Genomic DNA, 23808 nt, shown 5'->3' on the forward strand with positions numbered 1-23808 from the left:
CTGTCACTGTCGGGTGTAAAGAAGATGTTGGCTTGATGGCCCGGGTGTCGGAGGAGACCCGAGGCTTTCTTCACCCTCCCAATGACTGATTGTGGGGGTTAGCAGAGATGGAGTACTTGTAGAGAGGCTGGGGAATTGGGAATTGGCTATACTAAATTGGGACTTGAAGGGGAGAAAATGTTTTTATTTTGTCTTGAAGGGGCATGTTTTGCACAATAACAGTCTTTTCATTATGTCTGCCCACGATCTCTGTGATTCATACAGTAGGCTACGTTTGTTTACCTCAGTCACTGATACTAAAATCTGATATTTAATTTTTTCTATGAACCTGTGACTTGACACCCATACTGTTATAAAACGGAAATAAAAAGATTTTGAAAAGAAAGAAACCCTATTGACTGGTGTTCACTCCACAGGTCTACACCGAATCTCTTCAACAAAAATAGCATATGTACGTAAATACAATGTGATCTTGTGATGTGATGCATTGTGATTCGTGAACTTATTAGATTGCTATTTTCATCAAATGTTAGGGTTATGTGGTTAAAACATTGTGAAACACACATAGTTCTAAATAGTAAAATCTCTTTAGTCTATAAATCATTTTTATGTTAAAGGATAAAAACATTGAGCTCACCTTAAACTGCATTTTAAGGACAGCCAGAAAACATAATGCCTCCCACCACAGCTGTCCACCTACTCTCCTCGAGCATGAGAATACGTGCAGCACTTTAAAGAGGGATATGGTTAGGGGGTGAGAGAGGCTCAGAAATAAAGGAATTTATTGTTGTTGACCAAGTGTGAAAATGTGTGTCCGAGGATAATCAGTGACTCAAAGCGCAACGGAATTTTCTCACAAATATAGTGAAGCCCATATTATGCTTGGAATGTAAGCGTACGAGCATGGACAGCATGGTTTAAGTGTGTATTTAAACAATTTGAGTACATGGTCATTTATCAGCATCGATCAGCAGTGTGTGTGTGTGTGTGCGTGTGTGTGTACATGTATATCAGCGGTTCCCAAACCTTTTTGGCCGTGCACCCCCTGTTACCTCCAGACCTAGCTGACGCACCCCCCCCACATGGAAATATAAATTGCATAAGCTATATAGAGACAAATATTTCCTATTTATCCACATATATGAACCTGAATATGGCATAATATATGCAGCATAGGCTACATTTTGCATATACATAATACATATGTTAATATATTTAAAATAAAACAATAGCACCACCATTAGCCTTTTCATGTCGCGCACCCCCTAGAAGGCACTCGCGCACCACAAGGGGTGCACGCACCACAGTTTGGGAACCCCTGATGTATATGAACTTGGATACGTATGCATGTTCCATCGCAGCGGTGAGGTCTCCTCCAGCGCTGTTGAGGGCCAGAATGTATGTTTGTACGTCAGGTTGCGTGCTTTCAGCTTCTCAGGGGGTTCTCTTTCATCACTGGACCTAGGAGGAGATGAGATGCCGAGTTAATTCTAGGGTATATTACTAATTAGTCAACATATGTGTTTGGGTGGAGGGTCACTATATTGAAACATTAGAAAAAGTTATCATTAAAAAGAAAAAAAATATTGTATTTATTTCAAGGACCCCCTTGGTACGCATTAGGCAATGGACGCCATAACTCTCCAAATGATCCAGAATGCCGCAGCAGCACGATTGGTCTTCAACCAGCCAACAATCTCACATGTATCCCCCCTTCTCCGCTCCCTCCATTACCAAAGGTATGGCACTACAACCCCCCCTGCTCGCTCAGATCAGCTAACGCAGAGAAGCTGGCAGAACCTTCACTAAAACATCGGGGACAACGCTCCACATGTCCCAGACTCTTCTCCATTCTGGCTCCCAAACTTTGGAATGAACTCCCCATTGCAAATACAACTCTCAATCTTCCGCCATAGTCAGACTCTGAAGACTCACCTCTTTAGACTCCACCTTAGCCCATAGCACTTGCCCTAGCCTCGACAACCTTGCAGGCTTATGTAAAGGCTAAATGTTTTATTTAGATAGCATGTTATGTAGACAGGTCACAGGTGACAGGTCATAATTGTTCTGGCATCCTATAGTATTTATAGTTTCAATGTACGGATATTCTACTGTTAAACTGATGATAGGTTTACTTATGGTCCTAGATGACTATTTATGCATTTGATGTATTACCTTGTGTTGTTCTTGATTACAGTACGTCACACTGGATTAAGGAATGTCTGCTCTGCCTAAATTGTAATTATAAATTGGTGATTGATACTGGCCTTCTAATGCGTGTTGGGGCCATGTCTTTTCAATGTCTTTTTTTATTTTGGGGGGAGTTAAAATGTAAAAAAAAAAAAAAAGATGAAATAAAATAAATACAGATTGAGAATGGCTGGTTTAGGTACCTGATGCTTGGTGTTAGCTAATGCCTGTAACATCTGCTGTACAAACTGCTGCTGCTGTTCTGTCTCTGTGGCCGCCGATGCAGAACTATTTCCTGATTGGTTATCCAGGTCAATTTCAGGGGGCAGCTCAGCGGCAGGGGTGACATTTGTCCCAAAGCTTCCCAACCCAGTCCTGCAAAAACAACAAGTCACTCTAAACCCATTGGGATTCGTGAAATGTGGCACAATATATTTAATACAAACTGTATGCAACATTCAACCAAGGGAAATACTGTATAATCCAAGAAAGTGTGTTATCTACTAGGGTGGAAACTACCAATTATTGTATTAGTGATCAATTACTTTTGCAATTAATCTAATAATTTTATTTTAATTATTTGTCTTTATCGAAAATAATAGACGTGAAACATAATAATATGTAATGTTTTTTTATATTGAAATAAATAAAATTAGTCTGATTAACCACTATTTTTATTTTGCATTTTTTTTAAATGGTAAGGTGAAAAAGAGGGAAAATAAATGAAATTTCCCCAAAAATCTATTATTGTATTAAATTTTTTTGTTATATAATCAATGAAATTGATTAGTTTAACTGTTGCACCGGTCGTCTTATTATGCTTACTGACCCAGGTATGAGGGCAGGTGCTTCTGCAGCCAGAGTCTGTAGTCCCTGTTGGATCTGTAGCAGAGCCTGCATGGCCCTGGGGTTTAACATGGCTGACAGAAGCTCTGGACTCTGCATCTACATTGACCAATCACACAGACTTTGAATAAAAACACATCAACACTTTGAAGTGAACATCCTGGCTGCAGATCGAGCATGCGATTGTGTGGACCCCCCAGCTGCAGATTGAGGGTTTCCAATGGAATAATACGCTGTGGCGTGCACACATAGACACTAGGTGGTGCTAGAGCACCTGCCCTTTTGCCAACTGGACAGCAATGTGCACTTTTAAAAGTTTAATTTTATTTTTGTTTTGTACATTGCCCATTGGTGACATTGATCAATTCTTGATTAAAAAAATTCCAATGTATTATTTATGCCCCAAAATCTATAAATCTCACACTATTAAGGAAACCGGCAGTTCCACGCACCACACAAGGTACTTTTTTTCACTTGAGCACCTGTCTGTGCATATACGCGATTATACGGGTGCAGTACTTAGTTTAGACAGTTTTCGGTTTAGACTAGTCATTGGTTAGACCAGTCATTAGTCCTACAACTACAACCTATCTCAAACCCTCACCCTAAACCTAACCTCCCATGGGGCAGCACACCTAAACCTAACCTTAACCCATGTCTAACCAATGACTAGTCTAAACTAAGTATGCACCCCGATTATACGGCTACGGACTGACCAAATATATCCCAGATTCTCCTGTAATCGGAGCGCAGCACCAGGACGTACAGTATGTGGGAGAACATTAATTTAGATATTGAGCATTGCTGTACCATAACATACTGTATGTTAACACAAGTCCAAAGCCAGTCAAAATTCCTAATAAATCCTGTCCAGTCATGAGACAGTGGCGACGGTACACTCACCTGTTTTAGGAACTGAGGAAGCTGCTGTCTCATCTGCTGCTGCAGCTGAGGATTCCCTGAGAACAGTGGATGGCTAAGCAACATCTGGAACAGCAGAAACATGAACCATATTGTCGCCGTGGTGTGGACACTTGTGAGTGTGATCCAATGTAGTTACGGTATTATTATAGTTACGGGGCGACTGTGGCTCAAGAGGTAGAGCAGGTCGTCCAATGATCCATGGGTCGGCGGTTCGAATCCAGGCTCCTCCTGGCTACATGTCGAAGTGTCCTTGGGCAAGACACTGACACCCAAATTGCTCCCGATGTGCTGGTTGGTACCTTGCATGGCTTCCGCCGCAATCAGTGTATGAATGTGTGTGTGAATGGGTGAATGTAATGCACAATCTATGTAAAGCGCCTTGGATAAAGGCGCTATATAAATGCACCATTTACCATTTACCATTTTATTTAATGACCAGGTCAGCATGTTAATACCTTTCATTGGTTCAATATTTATGAAACCCACAGACACACTTAACCACTTTCGCTTCCAATTTCAAAAATAGCCGATCTACAAGCGCACACATCACATAGTTATAGTACATGTACTGTATGGTATAGTGTCTGTGTGAAGGAGGCAACCTGCACATCTTTCCTAAAAATATGTCTGCACAGCAAGTCCTGAGTGTAAATTGAAATCAGAGAATGTGTGTGTGTGTGTGTGTGTGTGTGTGTGTGTGTGTGTGTGTGTGTGTGTGTGTGTGTGTGTGTGTGTGTGTGTGTGTGTGTGTGTGTGTGTGTGTGTGTGTGTGTGTGTGTGTGTGTGTGTGTGTGTGTGTGTGTGTGTGTGTGTGTGTGTGTGTGTGTGTGTGTGTGTGTGTGTGTGTGTGTGTGTGTGTGTGTGTGTGTGTGTGTGTGTGTGTGTGTGTGTGTGTGTGTGTGTGTGTGTGTGTGTGTGTGTGTGTGTGTGTGTGTGTGTGTGTGTGTGTGTGTGTGTGTGTGTGTGTGTGTGTGTGTGTGTGTGTGTGTGTGTGTGTGTGTGTGTGTGTGTGTGTGTGTGTGTGTGTGTGTGTGTGTGTGTGTGTGTGTGTGTGTGTGTGTGTGTGTGTGTGTGTGTGTGTGTGTGTGTGTGTGTGTGTGTGTGTGTGTGTGTGTGTGTGTGTGTGTGTGTGTGTGTGTGTGTGTGTGTGTGTGTGTGTGTGTGTGTGTGTGTGTGTGTGTGTGTGTGTGTGTGTGTGTGTGTGTGTGTGTGTGTGTGTGTGTGTGTGTGTGTGTGTGTGTGTGTGTGTGTGTGTGTGTGTGTGTGTGTGTGTGTGTGTGTGTGTGTGTGTGTGTGTGTGTGTGTGTGTGTGTGTGTGTGTGTGTGTGTGTGTGTGTGTGTGTGTGTGTGTGTGTGTGTGTACCTGTGCGGCTACATCAGGGTTCTGGCTGAGACTCTCCAGTAGGCTCACCACATAGGGCCCAGAGAGCAGGCTCTCTGTCAGACCGGGGCTGGCTGTGATTTGCTCTAACAGGGACTGCATGCCTGGTATAGAGGGCAGCCATGGATCCCCCATACCGGGATATTCACATACGCATGGATGAGACGAGAAACACAGGTAAGGTGAAGAGACGAGTGGGTGCCTCACAGAGAAACACAGGTAAAAGCGAGTGTGAATAAGCAAGAGGAACACTGCATTGTATTAAATATTGTACAACAGCAATTCCAATCCCAACCTGTGGAAAAAAGATTTGAATGATTATATAAAATTAAAGATGGAGTGCTGTGATTCCCCCCCCCCCTAAAACAGGATCATCAGTCTTATTGTTATATAAGGAGGTATAATTTTCTCAAAAAAGTGTACAGTATTTGTTAAAATGTTGTTTTTAAACCAGTTCATTAAGTATGCCTGGTTTGCCTGGTGGGTGGGTGGTGATGGGTGGTGATCCACCTGAACTGAAGCCGCACCCACAGCTGTAGTTGTATGATAAAGGGGGAGGGGCTGATAATGTGATGTCACTATATTACTGTTTATTTCATTGGCCCGTTTGACTGTCAAGGGTTCAGCCTCCAGGAAGAAACCCTAAATACAAAGTTAATACACCACCATGCACTGAGGCCCTCATTTATCAACCATGCGTACGCCAAAATATGGGTGTACGCCGAAATTACCGCAATTTTCGGCATTTACGATTTGCGCCAAAGATTGAAAATGATCTTGTGCCAAGACAAAAACCACGTCTGGTCGGGAGCTGTCGTACGCTTTGTCCTCACCTGTTTTTCTGTCGTAGAACAGCGGAGCAGCATTGTTTGACCAGCTGAGAGGCTGTCACAGGCATCAAAACATATGTATTCACTCCTAAAATGTTTATATAAAACTGTATAGGTATGTATATGGGCTAAATGTAAAAAATAAAAAAAAGGTAAAGGAATACATCAACGATGTGTCTTTGCGTCATATGAAATTAGTAGGAGATTTCCAACTTTACAAGCAAGCAATTAAAATCGCGCATTTAAAAACAATGTTGCAAGTTACTGTAGATGCGTAAGCCATTTAAACAGTGTTTTGCATGATGAGCGCATACATGCGAGGATTTGGGCTGTCTGTTCTGAAATATTTCCATGACGGGACGTTGGAGAGTATAGTGCAGTGCTGCAGCGCGGAGAGTCCCAACATGGGTAGCCTACTGTAGCCTAATCTACAGCAGGCCGATGTCTTTCTGGAGTTACAGTATGTGCAATCTCCTCCTCGTTTAATAAACCTGACGCGTCGCTCGAATGCCAAATGTGCCGTGCCAGCGCAAGTGGGAACGCATCGGAGATAGTATAGGCTAAGCCAGCCTGCAGCCTACCACCACCACCACTGTCCATGTCCAGTGCCACATAAGGCTACGGTTTTGGCTGCAATATTCATATAATTGACAGTTGACAGCGAGGCATTTTAAATAGACTGAACGTGCAAACTGCATGGTCAATTGGTCACGGTGTCACGGACGGACCACAGTGATAGAGAGACAGACAGGACAGGAGATGCACCTTGCAAAACAGCAGCGTGTGTGCGCGCCTATTTGTTATATAATTCATGGTTCACAGGTTCAGGTTTTCGTTCACTAATATATCTTGTTGTATATTAAATGAATAAAGACTTTAATAATTGAATATAGGCCTACAACTAACAACACAGTGACAGTTGCTTGCAAATTGCGATATGTGCGTGCGTGCGTGCGTGCGTGCGGGGGGTGAGGCGGGCAGCAAGGGAAGCGAAGCGAGAGGAGAAACAGACAGGGTAGTCCTACAGCTTTATTTCATTCATGCAGGTTTATTTATTTAAGATACAACAAGTTGCGTGTGCGTGCGTGCGTCTGTGTGTGTGTATGGGAGGGGAGCAGGGGCAGCAAGGCAACTTAGCCAAGCGAGTGAAACTTTTTTTCTTCCTGTAACCATGGTTTCCAGGTCGTATTGCAGTTGTTCATGTCGCAAAAACGAGGGCGAGGCTTGATTTCATAGGGCGTGCCAGATTGATTTCAGCCGTCACATTTATCACTGCTAGGAATGAAATTAGGAAGGAACAGCTGTCTGCGATCACTTTGTAAATGCCGACCCGACGAGGGTGTACTACGAATCCTACACTCGAATTTGGGGCAGAATTTACACTCAATTGATAAATGAGGGCCTATATAAAAACTACTCCAGTGTGTCTAATGAAGTACTGTCACCTCATAGACACATTAAAAACTGGAAAAATACAAAAATTATGGCACTCCATCTTTAACATTTTACCCAAGTAATGTAAAATAAATGTCATGGTATCTTTTCTTTAAAACGTGCATTTTATGGTTTTCATTGTGATATCAATAAATTAGGAACTCAAAGTATACTAGTATGTTAGTTCCATTGATCCAAACCTGAACACAATCAATTGATTGTTCATGAAATAAAAATATGCTCTGAAAATGCATGTGGCCCACCCATCTGTCCGCTTAACACGGCAGCCGATCGGCTCGTTAAATGGTCAGATGGGGTGGGCCGCAAACGCTTTAAAATTCTTCGACTGGGACCTGCTATGGAAAAGGTCTGTACCCGCCGCAGTACAATTGTGTTTGTGAGTGTGCGTACCTCCAGTGACAGAATTCTGCATGGTGGTACCAGTAGTGGGTGTGGCAGTCAAGTCTGTAGGAGGAACTGTCCCATGGCTGGAGAGAGGGGGGGCCTGCTCTCTTTTCCTGATTGGCTGGGATGCCCCCGATGATGACGTCGTAAGTAGGTTTCTTCCCATCTGAATCAAGGAAAGAGAGCATGAAGGACAAGCTAAATATACTGTACACTAATACACCAATGTCTATATGGTAGGTTCACCTTGACTTAACTGGTAATGGCGCTCATGAAATCCATCATGAAATTAAGTGTGTGTGTGTGTGTGTGTGTGTGTGTGTGCGCGCGTGTGTGTGTGTGTGTGTGTGTGTGTGTGATAAAGTGTACATGCATTTGAGAGATGGTCTCTTGTGCAAGTATAGTATACAAGTATGCAGAGAAGGGCAGTATTTCAATTAATTACATATATTAAAAATACTTAAAATTCTTTATTTTGCAATTAATATTTAGCTGGATGTAATTTATTTTTCTTAAAAAATAAATTAGAGTATGGCCAATTATATTAAAACTGTTATTTTCTCCCAATTTAGTCATTAAACCAATTAATCCTCCCCACACATTTCTGTGTTTTGAAACTGTATTATCCTACTAGCTCACCACCAAGTGAGGACCTACCACTGGGAGGGGGTGCATACGTTAGTTAGACATACTAACAGTCCGACAGGCATTAGTTCGACAACACCGTCGATCCCGACATGTGTGGCAGGTTAAAACTAACCTGTGGCAGGTTAAAACTAACCCGTGGTTCCTGACATGCGTGGCAGGTTACAACTAACCCGTGGCAGGTTAAAACTAACCCGTGGTTTCCGACATGCGTGGCAGGTTACTTACAACTAACCTGTGGCTTCCTGTGAGGTTAGGTTTAGGGTTGGGTTTTACTGTAGGACTGTTAGTACGTCGGAACAAACACATGCACCCCTGGGAGGACATAGCGTCTCCATCCTACTCCTTCCCCTTGCTGACAGTCAATGTACAGTAACAAGATACTTTATGTATTTGTGCGCATCTCTGCATGTATGTAAAGAATGTCAGATTGATTGATTGAATACTTTATTAGCAGTATGAAAACAGTATAGCAGTACAGGAAAACAATGTTATTGGGTGTGGAAAATGCACATAATTGTTCATAACATTAATCATAATTAATAATTAGCTATGGGAAAACACCTATTGTACAAGATAAAATCCAGAGGGATTCTATTATACCATGTTTTTTTGTACCTGAGATGGGTTGAGGCCATGTTCCTGTGCTTTAGTATCAGTCTTCTGAAGGTGATTGTCACCAGAGATCAACTCCGGATTGCTTTGTGCTGTCTGCAGGTTGCACAGTGCCATATCCTGGCTAAGCAATAACTCCTGTATCATGTCAGGGTTCTGGGCCAACTCTAGAATCTGAGGAGCAGGATGATTTATGGACAGAAGGATGGAAGGACACAGTCAGTTCCTAGCATAAGCACACTGACCACACTGATACAAACTAATAGGCGAGTGTGCTCCCAGTGTGAAACTGGGAGTTTTCTGAACGCACCCAGTTTGAGAAAAATAGCCGAAGCGCTCGGATAAAAATGCTTTTTATTAAACAACGCAGAATGCACGGGAGTCGGGAGCCAATAGCAGACCCAGCAAAATTCTAACATCCGTGGCACCTTGGTGAGCACTTTATATTTGCAATCTGAATGTTTATTTACACATTTGCTCTGTACATGTAGCAGCCACGAAAAACAGGCTGGAGTTGCTGCATGACTGTCAGTCATGTTTCAGGGCTAAAGCCAAACCAACATATACCCGTACCTCTGTAATGACATCCGGGTTGTTGTTGAGCTCATCGGCTACATCAGGTTGTGTCTGTAGGAGTTGCAGCATCTGGGGATTGGTTAGTATGAGCTGCCTGGTGAGCTGTGGGTTGGCAGTGGACAGTGTGTTCTGCACCAAGGGGCTGCCCAGGAGACTACACATCATCTCTGGGTCAGCCAGCAGCTGCCTCTCCATCTCCCCCTGGAGCGCTGGGAAGCCACCACAGACTGTGATAGTCGCTCCTTGTCCCAAGCCCTCTACTGTAGGAGGATGGAAAGATGGAAATCAGATACAATTGGCAGGCCACAATGTTTAGATATAAACAGCATGGTAACCAGAAGACTCTAAAACACGCCCCAAAACACACTCGCCCCCATTTATTTATTTATTTTTCCACTGACCCGCTCGCCCCCAGCAGTTCTTTTATTTGTTTTACTGAGGTTACGTTTAGGAATACCTGGTGGAGACCGTTTCGAGGTCACCGGATTTGACCCAGGGCGAGCGTATTTTGTGGCGAGCGTTCTTGGATTCAACAGGATGACGCAGTGACACGGAGGAGGCAGTGGGGATAGAGAATGGGAGGGACGTGGGCCAAGATTTTACAGAGCAAAATCCTTTGTTAATTTAAATGTAACTGAATTGTAATGGTCCATTTGATTCCATCTGTAGACTCTTAAAGGAGAATTCCATGCTAGAAGGCTTTCTTACCTTTATTTGTAGTTGTTACGTCCCCAACAAAGAGGTCCAGGTGTTATTTTGTGCAAAAGTGCATTATTGGCTATTTCCCCTAATATAAGCCCTCAATGGGGGTTGGGTTTTTGTGCTAATTCGCTTATTTCCATCGAAATAAGTAGTAAAGTGTGCCGCTGGGGATACTATTTGCATTATGAAGAGAGGATATATAAAAAAAAAGATTTTTGATCGATGGAAATAAGTGAATTAGCACAACACCCCATAACCCCATTCAATTCAATGCAATTCATTGAGGGCTTAAGGTAGGGGAAATAGCCAATAATGCACTTTTGCACAAAATAACACCTGGACCTCTTTGGTGGGGACGTAACAACTACAAATAAGGTAAGAAAGCCTTCTAGTATGGAATTCTTCAGAGTTAAAAAGCCTAAAACAAATCTTAGTTAAATTAACACCAAAAACGCTGGGCACTCTACGTCTCTATTCTGAATAAATCTATGGGCATATTTTGTGTTAAAGGGACACCCCACCCCTTTTGCAACCAGATCTAATTTTAATGATGTTTGGGAGACAAACACTTTCCTGGGGTTTTTATGTGGGTAATATGTGTTTTTAGATATTTTAGTATTTCAAAGTGTCCATGATATCATGGACACTGGGCTCACTTCCTTCCTGGACTACAATTGCCATAATGCTTTGGTGCACTGTTCCTCCTTGTGGATAGAGGGACTGTCTTACTGAGACAGCATGCAGTCCAATGTATAAATGGAGGTATGGTCACCGACGTCATTTTCGCTTTCACGCAATTCCAGACGGCAGATTCGTCGCAACCATTGGAGCCAAACTGCACCCGGAAGTTCGGCAGAATGCACTGGCTGGAGTCAATGAGAGCTCAGTGACCAGCTCATGAACAAACATTATTTATGAATGACTGAGATCTTTTGTAAAGTAATCACTTCTGGCAAATAACAGAAGACATAACACATTATTGTCTGCTGTATTGCTTTTCGATGTGTACACTGTGTGAGGTATCTAAAGAGCAAAAAGTATGTTTCTGAACGTGCCAAGTATCGCGAGACTGCCCACCGTTTCCTGTCTGACAGCCAAATCTCACGAGACCCTGGAACAGAAACGATACCTTAAATCCCCAAATAAAATGATGTACTGTGCATAGAAAAGCAAGTGATTAGAAAGCAAACTGTGATACGTCTTCTTTCATGTGCCTGAACCGATTATATATATATATATATATATATATAGATATGTTCTAGTTACGTTCTTAGCTTACGCATGTTTCTTGATAAATGCATTTTATATATGTGATGTATTCCCATACTTTTGTTCCTGCCTAATGTAAATCGCTCTGGATTAAGAGCGTCTGCTAAATGCTTAAATTGTAAATTGTAAATGAGACAGGTCTCAATGGTGCATAAATAATGTTTGTTATGAGCTGGTCCATCTTGCTCCATTCACTGCTTTGTATACATGTCACTTACGGTGCGAGATTTGTCTCCCATGAAAGAAACACATATTACCCACATAGAAACCCCAGGAAAGTGTTTCTTGTCTCCCAAACATCATTAAAATAAGATCTGTTTGCAAAAGGGGTGAAGTGTCCCTTTAACACATTTACTGTGAACGGAGGCGGTTGCAGATGGAGAGGGGAAGAAAGTATAGAGAGGGATTAATGTCCTCCTCCATCTCTTACCCAGGTAGAGAGGAGAGGTGGGTGGTGAGGTCAGGTTATCGGGGCTGGGAATGGGATTAACAGGCGTTATCTCTGCTGATCGGACCGATTCTGAAGCAGGGCCATGGGTGGACGGGACAGACAGATTGACAGACCTGAGAGAGTAGGTCGAAAATAGACATTAAGCACGGCACTGTGAGGTTATCATCAGTGGAATATTTATGGTGATACTAGCAGTTTACTGTGTGTGTGTGTACCTGAGAACCATGTGAAAGCTGACCGAGCCATCCTGTCGTTTATACAGACTCAGCAGTTCCGATTCAGTGAGGGTCCGGCCAGAGTGAATCAGCATAAACTGCGCTTCAGTGGTCCCAAACCGCTCTGACACAATTTCTTTCAACTTCATATATATGAGTTTGTTATAAGCAAACACGCCCAGACAGACAGGGAAAAAGAGGGGGGGTGGGGTTATTGGTTGGAAATTACATAAAAAACAGTTTCTTGGGGCAGTGGATGATACAGCAGTATCTACAAGCCTAATGCGTGCAAATAATTAGGCAGGCCTATTAACTCACCACACTAAATAGGCTACATTTTGCAGCCGACAACGTAAAAGGAAACAAGTATGCAATAAAAATGCAATTAAAAATAAATAATGTTGGCATTGCTTGGGGGTGGGAAAGGCATATGGATTGTTGTCCGAGTCTGAATGTCTATAGCCTGGTATAACGATATGGATACAACCTGTCTGATGGTGCAATCTCCTTTAATGACGAAGTCTTCTCGCTCTGTGAGAGTTTTCACAGTAACATTGATGACTTCACAACATTCCGATGATGTTTTGGGTTCATCTTCATCAGCAGCCATCTCCTCGGTGCCCCGCGCTGACGGACTGGTCCGACTGGAAAGTTGAAACATGTGGAGCGCACACTCCGGGCGACAGGCGCGTCTCTCCGATGACTTGACAAAACACGAAATGAATAAATGCTAAGTCTGATCTGGCTGACGCGTTATGATGACCAATGACATTATTCTTCCTATGGCTCTGGTTCAGCTTTAACGAGACCACAATGTGATGTCAATTCCTGTTTTGCCGGTTGGTTTTCACGAGTCAGACTCACAGGCAGCTTAAAATGTGTCGTACGACGGTGTTGCTCGCTGAAAATAGATTTTCGAAACTGCATGGCGACGCATTGAGCTTGTAGACAGCCTAATTTCAGCGAGCGACACAGCTGTCTTACAACATAGAATAAAAGCATTACTGCTGATAGCAGTCCAGCAATCTGTCCAGCCCACACGTGGTTCTCAAAGCGGCGTCCGCGGAGGTTTTAGGCTAAGGTTTTAGGTTTAGGGGGTCCTCAGCAAAGGTAGGCTATACTTATTTAGAACACACAGCTCTGCATCTCATTTGTACACACAAGAGAACTTAGGAACAGTGGGGGTCCATAATTACCTACTGGGGTCCTTGAAATTAAAACGTTTGACAACCACCAACATATGGTACACTAGACTGAAATGCATGGGAATTACAAAAGATAAAACAAAAAAAAGTGAAGCAGCAAAATCATCTTAATGCAAATAAAATGAACATGTACAAGTCTTGAAATTCACAAGATAGATTGATAGAATGTTGCAAAGAAAAACCTCACACTTAACTTCCACTGGAAAGGTAGTTTATTTAGCCTACTTTACAGTGAGATAAAGAAAAACAGAACAATCAAAAAGTTACATGTCATTTTGGCATCAGAACGGGAAAAGGGATACACAGCGTGCTTTAAACTGAACATGAACAGTGCTGGAAATAAAGTGTCACCACTTCACCTAAAAACAGCAGCACTGGAAATCAAAACCATCATTCAACACTTATGAAGGATTTTTAAAGCCTCTTATTATTCTGCTGTGCAATACATCCCACCAAGTCAGGCGAGTCAGTCTTGTGTGTGTGTGTGTGTGTGTGTGTGTGTGTGTGTGTGTATGTATGTGTGTTGAGGGGGCATGCATAGTGTCTTGACAAAGTTGGGAGAAACATAAAAAAAGCAAATCGGGGTGGGTTCTTCCCATAAGAAAATCTACTTTTTTTTCTTCATTTATTTGTTCAGTTACATATTTTTGCAGTCACTGCATCCTCCTGCTGGACTCTTCATAGATCTGACTCTGAACCCTTCTTCCCCTTCTTGTTTCCCTGCCAGTCAGAAAAGACCAGGGATGACAACACGTTATGAAGAATTGCATCATATAGAATTGAAAGGACAAGTCATCAGCCTCCCAGCATACAATGAGGCAGCCCAAACATCACCACCAGGATCTCACCCAAAACTGTATCAATCATATTCTGCTCCAGAAAACCGCTTAAGCCTTATTTATTATAAGGTATCGCGTGCCAAAAAATAGCCGATGCATACATGTTGTGAGTTTGTAGATCAGCTATTTTCTGCACTGCCGTACGACGGAGCATGAATTCACTGCATCACAACATAGAGAAAAATCACAGCGGTCTTACACTCCAAAATGAACCAATGGGATGCTATTAATCTGAAATTGATATTTCTTTCATCCATCTATAAATGCACCCAAGTCTCTGTACGTACACATGTATGTATGTCTGTAATCCACATAATTCGAGAACCGTTCGCCCCACCAAATTCAAATTTGACACACGCATTCCCCACCACCACAGGGAGTGCAGTGCCCGGTGTCGGATACACTGTTGACGAGAACCAGCACAAAAGCCACTGCCCGGTGGACCTGATCACCCCTATATCTCCATATATGGAGCTGGCCTGTTCTGACATCTGCATAGACTCCATATTTGGGCATCCCTGACAAAGAACTCCATATATGGGCATAGAAGGGACACATTACAGACATAATACTGGGTGGGGCATGCAATTCCAACTTGCATCGTTCCAAGGGTAATCCGCCATTACACTTGCTCCTTGCTTTTAGTGCCAGTCTGTGTGCTTTCTGGTCTAGAGGGGCGGGTGCCGGTCTAAAACAGGCGGTGGATCCTATTGGTTCACTAATCTGATCACCGCTGGGCAAGACCTACGCTGTAGACGGCATCATTTTTTAGGGCGGAAGTTGCGGGATTTTGGCGGAAGTACCGCTCAAGGAAATTACGTTAATGCTTTACAAATCAGTTTACATTCTCTGAATCAAACAAGTGTTGTGATTGGTCGGAAAAATATCGTATCCAGGGGAAATACATCTGACGGATGTTCCAGACTGACACTTCTGCCGATAGCGTCTCTGCCTTAGGCTGTGACCAGGCTTTTCTGGACAGAGGCTAACCGGCGACACACATGTATGAAAATCCTGGTGACGCTGGAAGGGCATTGGGCTACGATGTGATTATTAATTCATATCTAGAGCAACACTTGATTGGAACCCTCTCGTTCTTCCTCCTCACCCCGTCTGACTGGATTCCCAAGTGGGGGTTTTCTTTGAACTCATTTGCAAAGGATCAGCATGTAGGCGTAATGATTGAACATCAAATTATATAGATTTTCACTGCAACGTTTTGGCAATTGTTTTGAATCAAATCAGAATCCATTTTTATTTTCATATCACAGGTCTACAGGTGTACAGAAGTGGTTCAAATTAAAAGGAATCAAATCGATTGGGAATCATTTTGAATCGAGAATCAATTTTAAATCGAATAACCACCCGGAATTGAATCAAATCATGGGATACCAAATATTCACAGCCCTATGCACCATATTTATATTTCAAATGAAGTCACCCAATAGACAGGTGAGATTTAATTTGGCGCTCTCTGATAGAGCAGTAAGCAGTACAGGGGCCCCCCAGGGGACAGTTAATTCCTCCCTTTTGTTTACCTTATACACAAACAACTGTGTCAGCTCACAGTCCAATCAGTGTGTAGTCAAGTTCTCTGACGACACTGTTATACTTAGTTTACTCACAAGTGAAGGTAACACCAGTAGCCATACAACTGGAGTGGACAGGTTTGTAACCTGGTGTGATGAACATCACTTACAAGTTAATGTAAGGAAAACTGAGGAGATTGTAGTGGATCCCAGGTCTATAGGTGACCACACCACGATCACCATACATGGTCATGACATCAAACAGGTCACCTCCTATAAATATCTAGGAGTGCACATGGATTGTGATATAAGCTGGCACTCCCATGTGACAAGTATGTGTGCAAAGGTACACCAACGCCTTCACTTTCTCCGTCGGCTCAGACTTTTTGGTGTAAGTAGAAACATAATGCTGATTTTCTACAGAGCTAGTATAGAGTCTATTCTAAGGTATGGTATCACCAGTTGGTTTGGAAACCTAACTGTGAAATACAAATCTGAGATCCTTAGATTAGCCAAAATGGCAGGGAAGATCATGGGTATGTCTACACCTCCGATCACCCTCCAGTTCATTTTTGAGCAGGCCACCATTGGACAGGTTAAGAAAATTGTGTCTGACCCCTCCCATGTACTATACCCTGAATATCGGCTAATGCCATCAGGTAGGAGGTACGAGGTCCATGCGTGCAAATATAATAGGTACAAGCATTCCTTTGTCCCTCTGTCAATCACACTCCTTAACAGAGTCCTTGCAGAGAGCAGACAGGGTAGGGGTCAAAGGTTATGAGGTGATGTTCTTCTTCTTTTGCACTAGGTATGTTGGTGTGTGTTTTCTTTTCTTTTTAATGTTGTACGGGTCACCGTGTGCCTTTGTTGTCTTGTATTGTGTATTTGTTTTGTATTGTTTTGTATCTGTATGCTGCAGGACGGGTCCTTGGGGTCCAAGACAAATTTCTCCCTTGGGAGACAAAATAAAGAAACCTTGAACCTTGAACCTTGAATAGTGACCACTTCCACCACTTTTCAACCCATCTTCATATAATTGGTCCTCACTAATGTTCATGATATATGTTTCTACTGTCTCATAGGAGGGCTGTGGACAGTTCAGAAACCCGTCCACCAGTGACATCATCATTAGGCAGACAAGCAGACAAAAAATGTCGCATTGCAACTTTTCAGGAATAGAAAGCCTGCCGTTTCTATTAGCTTGGATTCCTATTCGATGATGTCACTGGTGGATGGGTTTCTGAACTGCCAACAGCCCTCCTATGAGACACAGACCGAGTAGAAAGAAATCGTGGTATTTTATCATGAACATTAGTGAGGACCAATTATATGAAGTTAGGTGGTGAAGTGGTCCTTTAATAGTTTGTGCTGCATCTACAATAGCTATAGTTTTGTTACCATGGCCCTGTCCCTTCTGCTCTCTACTGGTTTAGACATCTCTCTTTTCTAGAGGAAGGAACACACATTACTTCACACGCACTTGTACAATCTCTCATACACATAATTTGGCTTGCCGAGTCCAAATTGCAACGTAGTCTCTCACCTTCGACCTCCCTTCCCCACACACCTTTAGCCCAAGGACAATCTTACCTGATGCTTTGGCTGTTCTGACTGGAGGCCTTTAACTTTAGACTTTTCTTGTTCCAGGGCAGCGTGCAGTAATGATACCTAAAAGAGACAAATCATACAGTCACATTATCTGATTCAGATTAACTCCTAATAATACAAATGACTGGTAGTTATAGTTGGATGCAAAGGTGAGGCGTTCAATGTGTGTGCACATATATCACACACCTGTGATGACAGTTCCTCTTTTATATTTAAAAGCTCATCCACCTGTAGAAGGATCTCTGCTTTATCTTTCACTGGTGAAGGAGAACACATTGGAGGAGAGCACGTTAGAAGAGAATAAGAGATCAATACCAGATCAATCAAACTGGGTGTTTAAGTTGCCATATTCAACTCACTCTCCCCCTGCTGCAGCATTTTAAGGAGCTGGGAATTTCTTGCTTTTACTTCCTTGTATTTAATCTGCAGAGAAAAGGAAGCAGGACAAAGGAAGAATTAGTTTTGCACACTCCAAAATACAGTGAATAAATACTCCCTCTCAGACACCCTTAAAAAATGCCTCAATGAGGACAGCCCATGTTAACTCATCACAATATGATATGAGACGGGTACTGACAGTAAACCTTTTCTCACTGTAGAGAGGAGTCTATAGGTGTCTATAATTGGAAATGTCTGAATGTGTTGTTAAAATTGGTAAGAAATGGCTAATGTGTGATTCAACAATGGACGATCAGGCAACTGTTGCTTAAGACCACTGACCTCCCACTGTGAGATGGTCTTCTTTAGTTTATCAATCTCCTGGTCTTTCTTCTCCAGATCGTACTTCAACTGTTCTGTCCGAGGGTCCTGGGAGCGGGGTGGGGTGTAAAAAGGCAGGAAATTAAGAGCTGCTTTTAGAAATGATTAAAAGGTTAATAGCATACCTTTAACAGCCTGGAATTTTGAGAAAGATAAATCACAACCTTTGCACACAGTGGAGCACAGATCTCCACCATGATCCATGTCCCAAATAATAATCCTTGTTATGCCCATTGTTACTTTAAGTTAGTAACTAGTTATTGTTACTGCTTTCAAAACATAACTTAGGCAAAGCAATATGTAAGTAACTAGTAACGTTACTCGCCTAGTTACTTTTGCAATACTTATTTATTTTGCTTCAATATTGAGTTGACCGATTTGAAAAATCCTTCAGACGGATGGACGGACAGACAGGCAGACAGACAGATAGTGGGTGAGCAGAAAAACTGAGGCTAAAACTTAGTCCACTGATCAAATCACATTCACCAAACTTTAAATGGTAATATGTTCATTGAAAACTAACAAAACCAAAAAATCTCAATCAGCTGGCAAATACATTCTTTATCATACTACAAGGCACGGACCACAGCGATAGTATTCAATGTTCGGTGACACTGCACACTTAACAGCTGTGGGTCCCAATACACTGACCCCGTCAGTCCATCTCACCGGTTCATGTTCTGTGGAGGTGTTGACCTCTTGCCCCTGGCTGTTGACATATTGCTCACGTCTCTTTTCCCGTTGGATGATGCGATTGACATCATCCTCCAGCTTATTGAAGAACCGATCCTCCTGCGCCACACCTAATTCTATATTAACTGCACTAGATTCCTGTATGGTGTAATGTTAACAGTGGTGTTAGCAGTGACAACATGTTATGTAAATATGACAACTCAACCAATCTTAATAATATATACAGTTTATATAGAGCGAGCTTGATAAAGGTTACTCTAGTTTAAAACAATTTCTGGATTTTTGGATTTAGGAATGGGAATGTTCGGCATGTCTCACCTCTTTCTCCTTCTTAGCTTGATGTTCTGCAAATACAGAGGATTACAAGTATGTGGTTATACTGTTCATTCCAAGTCAAAATATAGAACAATTCATTTCATTCAGAATTTTGTTTTGGATTAGTCAGAAACTGAAAGTACACAGTAACATCCTCTGTACATTTTACTCTCGGAGAGAATCTACTGTGTACAGGGGATAATTGAGTATTTAAGTCCGACGTCATTTTGTAGTGCTACGTAACGTCCGGGTCCAAGGGGCACCAGCTCCCGTCCGCATCTCATTGTAAATAGAATATCTAAACGCGTGAATCTTTTTACAATTACGTTATTTTTCAGAAAGGAAGCCATTGAGGGTTAAAATGGGTCTTAATGCTTCCAACTAGAGTAGAATTATTAATGTTTTGTACAAGTGTCTATGACAAAAAAAATGATGTGGAGACAATAAAGACTATTATTATCATTATTATTGAAGGTGGAAGGTGGTCCATTTGCTTAGTAAAATATTTCGGGGGCATATTTAGAATGTTTGCAGGCTTGAGTATGTTGAATCTAGTTTGCATTAATTAGGATTTAGTTGACACAATTAAATAAAATGGCGATAGTATTCCGTGTGGGGCAGACGGCCTGTCACCGCCAGATTTGGGAGAGCAGCGCAGCTTTGTTGTTGCGAGGAAAGCAGTAAAATGAGACTTTCGTGGTTGTTTTCGTCTCAGATTTAGTCCGACGGAGCGTCACAGTATAACTCTATGGGGACACAAAAGCGACACAAAGTAGGACCCGGATGTATCTCAGGAGGGGGCGCTCACGTCACAGCTAAAATACTGAATAGAATGTGGATTAAGGATCACAAAGCCATCATTCTGACTACATCCCACAACACTTTCTCTACTTTTCTCTCACCAACACTTCCTTCTGCCTGAAAATCCTGTAGAGAGACAGTCTTCTTATCTTTTCCCTGCTGGTTCTTCTTCTTTTCCTTCTTTCCCCCTCGAGACTTAGGGGAGACGGTGTCTGTGACGCCCTGTAAAAAATAGAAAAGTCAAATATATTAAAGATAATGCTTAAGTGTCAAGTTCCCATGTCTTCAGCCCAACACTAGAGGGCAACATAAGTGCCATTACTCATTACAAAACTCAGCTGTAGATTACAGCACAGGAAGTCCTGGGAAATAAATAATAGCTTAACAAAAAGAAGAAAAATCCTTAACAGGACTAGAACTGCATTTAATTTTCCCTTTTAATCTTTGCATGACCTTGCTTCAATTGAGGTATTGGCTTCAAGGAAACATACAGCAAATGGTAATTTCCTTAGACAATGCGACTCGATTTCAATTAGCTAGTCATGTATGCTTAACTGACTGAGCATGACTTGTGCAGTATCTGAAGTTAATCAAATCAGATTCAGCACACGCCATGAAATGAACAAGATGGCTCCACATGTATATTGAATTATTGATTCAGCATATTCATAGGGAAACTGATATTGCTTAGAGCTACAATCTATAAGCTTTATGTTTGTTGTCTCACTCTCCCGATGGAGAGGTAATTAACAACTTCTGGCCTAAAATAAAGATGGTGAGCATTGGTGGCACATGTGTCTAATCTGGTGTGCTGTCTTGAGACGCCAGGAAGAGTAGCTACTGTGATTCACAGTAAGCTAATGGGGATCTAATAAATAAATCAAATCAAATACTTTTACTGACAACCAAATCACCAAATTAAGTCATGTGGAATTCCTGTATTGTTATGTATGATACATTAAACAAAAAACAGCATGGTAGTATATGTAAAGTATTTGTTTGTGGTGTACCTCTTTCTTCTGTTGTTCAAAGTCCATTTGGCTGAGAATCAAGGCCTTTTCTAAGTCTGCCTCATACAGCTCACTGGTTATCTACAGATGGGCGAAGGAACACAGAGACAAGGAAAGAAAACACATCAGATCCATGTTTCTCTTTATCTGTTAAATTGCAGCTTGTCACAGTCGGAGCAGCAACAGCATTACCAAAGTGTTAATTATGATTAAACATAGCAAATGTGATCTTTCTACCACGTAATCTCATTGCTATACACATGTTCAGACTCCTAAATCATAGACAGTGGAGATTTCAGCATGTGCTCATTCCCCCTTATCTTCCTACCTGCTCATCCCTCTGTTTCCATTGCTGCCATCCTTCAGTGGGTGCAATCCCCTGGTCCCCTGCTGTAGGATTGAGAAGGTCATTTGCTACCGCCTGGAGAGTCATGGGTTGTGGGGCACATGACTTCTGAGGGAGCTTCTTGAAAGCCAGACTTCGCAACTGATTGACAAAAAACAAATACATACATCAGTCAGAAGATTGGGATCCCACTTTTTTTATTTCCAATACTACAACCTTGAGAATCTATCTGCCTCAATGGAGATAGTCAGAAATGCTTGTTTCATCAGCGCAGCAACCACAATGTTTTAGATGCGTAGATGAGTTACTTCTGCAGGTATGATTTTAGGGGTGGCAGTGGCTCTGGTAGAGTGGCCGCAGGCTCCTCCAGAGTTAGTGTTGAAGTGTCCTTGAGCAAGACACTGAACCTCTAATTGCTCCTGTGGTGCCATAGTTTCCTCCGCCATCGGTGTATGAATGTGTGTGAAACTGTGAATGGGACAATTAATCTATGTAAAGCACTTTCGATAAAAGTGCTATTTAGTATTTACCATAGATAAATGCATTTTACATATGTGATGTATTCCCATGCTTTTTGTTCTTGCTTAATGTAAATTGCTCTGGATTAAGAGCGTCTGCTAAATGCCTAAATTGTAAATTGTACCATTTATTTACTTTAGCTTGCACTGATTTTAGTCAGCTGCCTCAATTATGGTGACCGTGATCCATTCCCAATCAATTGGGTTGTTGTCAGGTATCGAGCATAGTTATATATAAATAAAGGTATCAATAAGGTAGTGTATGTGATGAAAAAGCATTTACATTCGAGGCTAAATTTGTCAGTGATCGTATCAGATTATAACTTTAATTGTTCTGGATATCTAACCCAATGTCCTGGGTCACCAGTCTTTACAAATTTGTTTAAAGAGGCAGTTGGACAGAAAGCTTCCTATCAGTGTGAAAGGCCCTCCCAACATGGTTTCAGTTATGAAGTGAAACAAATGAAGGGTAGAGGAAATCATTACAATATGACAATACAACCAGTTGAATGTAAAATGGGCAATATGGTGCTACTGCTTCATCTAATTGAATGCACCTCTCTTGGCACTCACACACCTGATTTGCTTCAGTCTGTTGCTGTTCTTTCTTCTTCTTCTTCTTGTCTTTCTTCTTGTCATTGTTCTGAGCGACTTTCCCTGCTGCCTTCCCCGTCCGGCTCTTCCCAGAGTCCCGACCAGCTTTGCTGGTGCCGGTGGTCTTTCCCACCTCAGAACTGTCCGAGTCCGATTCGGTGTCGATCTGAAGCAAGGCGAAACGGGACGCGGTGGTGGGGACGTTGATCATTGTAGACGATGCCATAGCTACTGGTAGTTGATCTGAATGAAACAAACGAAACGACTGAACTGACAATACCTGAAATACTGCCAGAAAACAAAACCCCCCAGTTGAAACCTTTGTCTAATACAAGCCACTCTTCCAGTTAAGACACAAGATTGCGTAAGCCTTATATGAATGAAGTCGTAATATATTACTGCATTTGAATATCCGTCTAAAATCAAGAATCCTGTCGCTTCAACGTGCAATGGTACCTAGCATTACAATGCAGTAAAGTAACAGTGGATAGCCGTGTTAGCTGCGGTGGCTGGTTAGCTCAAAGAGCTACCCAAACAAGTGTTAAACTAGTGAATTGTGACAACAAAGAACGTATTCGTACTTTCGCGCAAAACGCGTATCCTTGCGATAGTACTTGATGTGTGTTTGCGTGGCGATATGCGCGAACAAATGTTGGTCAAGAAAGACACACTTTCTTTTCACCTGTGATTCGATCGCTGTAACGATTCTATTTCTCTGCACTGTTCGTTGGGCGATGGGTGAGTACAGGAGCCCGGTTGGACCAAAAATGTATGGTCTAGTTCCGCGCTGCGGTGACACGCGGTGGAGGAACCAGAGTCGTGGGTGGGTGGGTGGGTGGGACAGTCTGATGTAGTGGCTACTACTAGTCTTGGATCAAGACTATCATAGATGTACATATTTTATCGATTTTGAAATTGTATATGTCAAAATCAATAAAATACGTCTCTTGTCTTACTCTTGATTGAAACAACATTCAGCATCAGCAACATTGAGGTGCCCACTGCCCACTCTTCAAACTTTGGAATAAAAATAATAAATAGTATATTTAGGTTTTGGAAGACAAATATCTGAAGATAAATCTCAAAATCCATGCTCCAGATTCAA

General features: G+C 42.1%; 2 protein-coding genes across 4 annotated transcripts; both read right to left on the reverse strand.

Moving 5' to 3' along the window:
• Positions 1-1089: 1089 nt before the first annotated feature.
• On the reverse strand, positions 1090-13144 carry LOC306933657 (ubiquilin-1-like; the record flags this gene model as incomplete). Its single annotated transcript, XM_079515971.1, has 11 exons — positions 1090-1461; positions 2394-2565; positions 3020-3135; positions 3940-4023; positions 5324-5445; positions 8017-8176; positions 9274-9444; positions 9844-10106; positions 12248-12381; positions 12484-12626; positions 12971-13144. The coding sequence occupies 11 exons, from the start codon at positions 13142-13144 to the stop codon at positions 1453-1455; spliced, it is 1548 nt and encodes a 515-aa protein (XP_079372097.1). The 3' UTR covers positions 1090-1452.
• Positions 13145-13882: 738 nt separating this feature from the next.
• gkap1 (G kinase anchoring protein 1) lies at positions 13883-23529 on the reverse strand. 3 transcript variants are annotated; one of them, XM_079515807.1, is made up of 12 exons: positions 23386-23529; positions 22687-22946; positions 21574-21732; positions 21246-21326; positions 20337-20457; positions 19438-19463; positions 19096-19257; positions 18388-18474; positions 18027-18090; positions 17854-17924; positions 17650-17727; positions 13883-14408 (listed from the first exon to the last, which is right to left on the reverse strand). In XM_079515807.1, exons 2-12 carry the CDS (start codon positions 22927-22929, stop codon positions 14367-14369), a joined length of 1134 nt encoding a protein of 377 aa, XP_079371933.1. In that variant the 5' UTR covers positions 22930-22946; positions 23386-23529; the 3' UTR covers positions 13883-14366. The 3 variants fall into 3 exon arrangements, with proteins under 3 accessions (XP_079371933.1, XP_079371934.1, XP_079371932.1); XM_079515808.1 differs by having other exon boundaries at positions 23375-23529; XM_079515806.1 differs by having other exon boundaries at positions 23285-23527.
• Between the last annotated feature and the right edge of the window lie 279 nt (positions 23530-23808).

Source organism: Electrona antarctica (assembly GCF_951216825.1).
Source record: "Electrona antarctica genome assembly, chromosome: 12".
Taxonomy (NCBI): Eukaryota; Metazoa; Chordata; class Actinopteri; order Myctophiformes; family Myctophidae; genus Electrona; species Electrona antarctica.

What these genes read in the sequence shown, in the direction of transcription:
- gkap1 (XM_079515807.1), bottom strand. Translation starts at nt 22,929, where the DNA reads ATGGCATCGTCTACAATGATCAACGTCCCCACCACCGCGTCCCGTTTC. An exon ending in GGAAACAGAGGGATGAGCAG is followed by an intron (nt 21,327 to 21,573) that starts GTAGGAAGATAA and finishes GCCCATCTGTAG; the next exon opens with ATAACCAGTGAGCTGTATGA. An exon ending in CAGAACAGCCAAAGCATCAG is followed by an intron (nt 14,409 to 17,649) that starts GTAAGATTGTCC and finishes TCTGACTGGCAG; the next exon opens with GGAAACAAGAAGGGGAAGAA.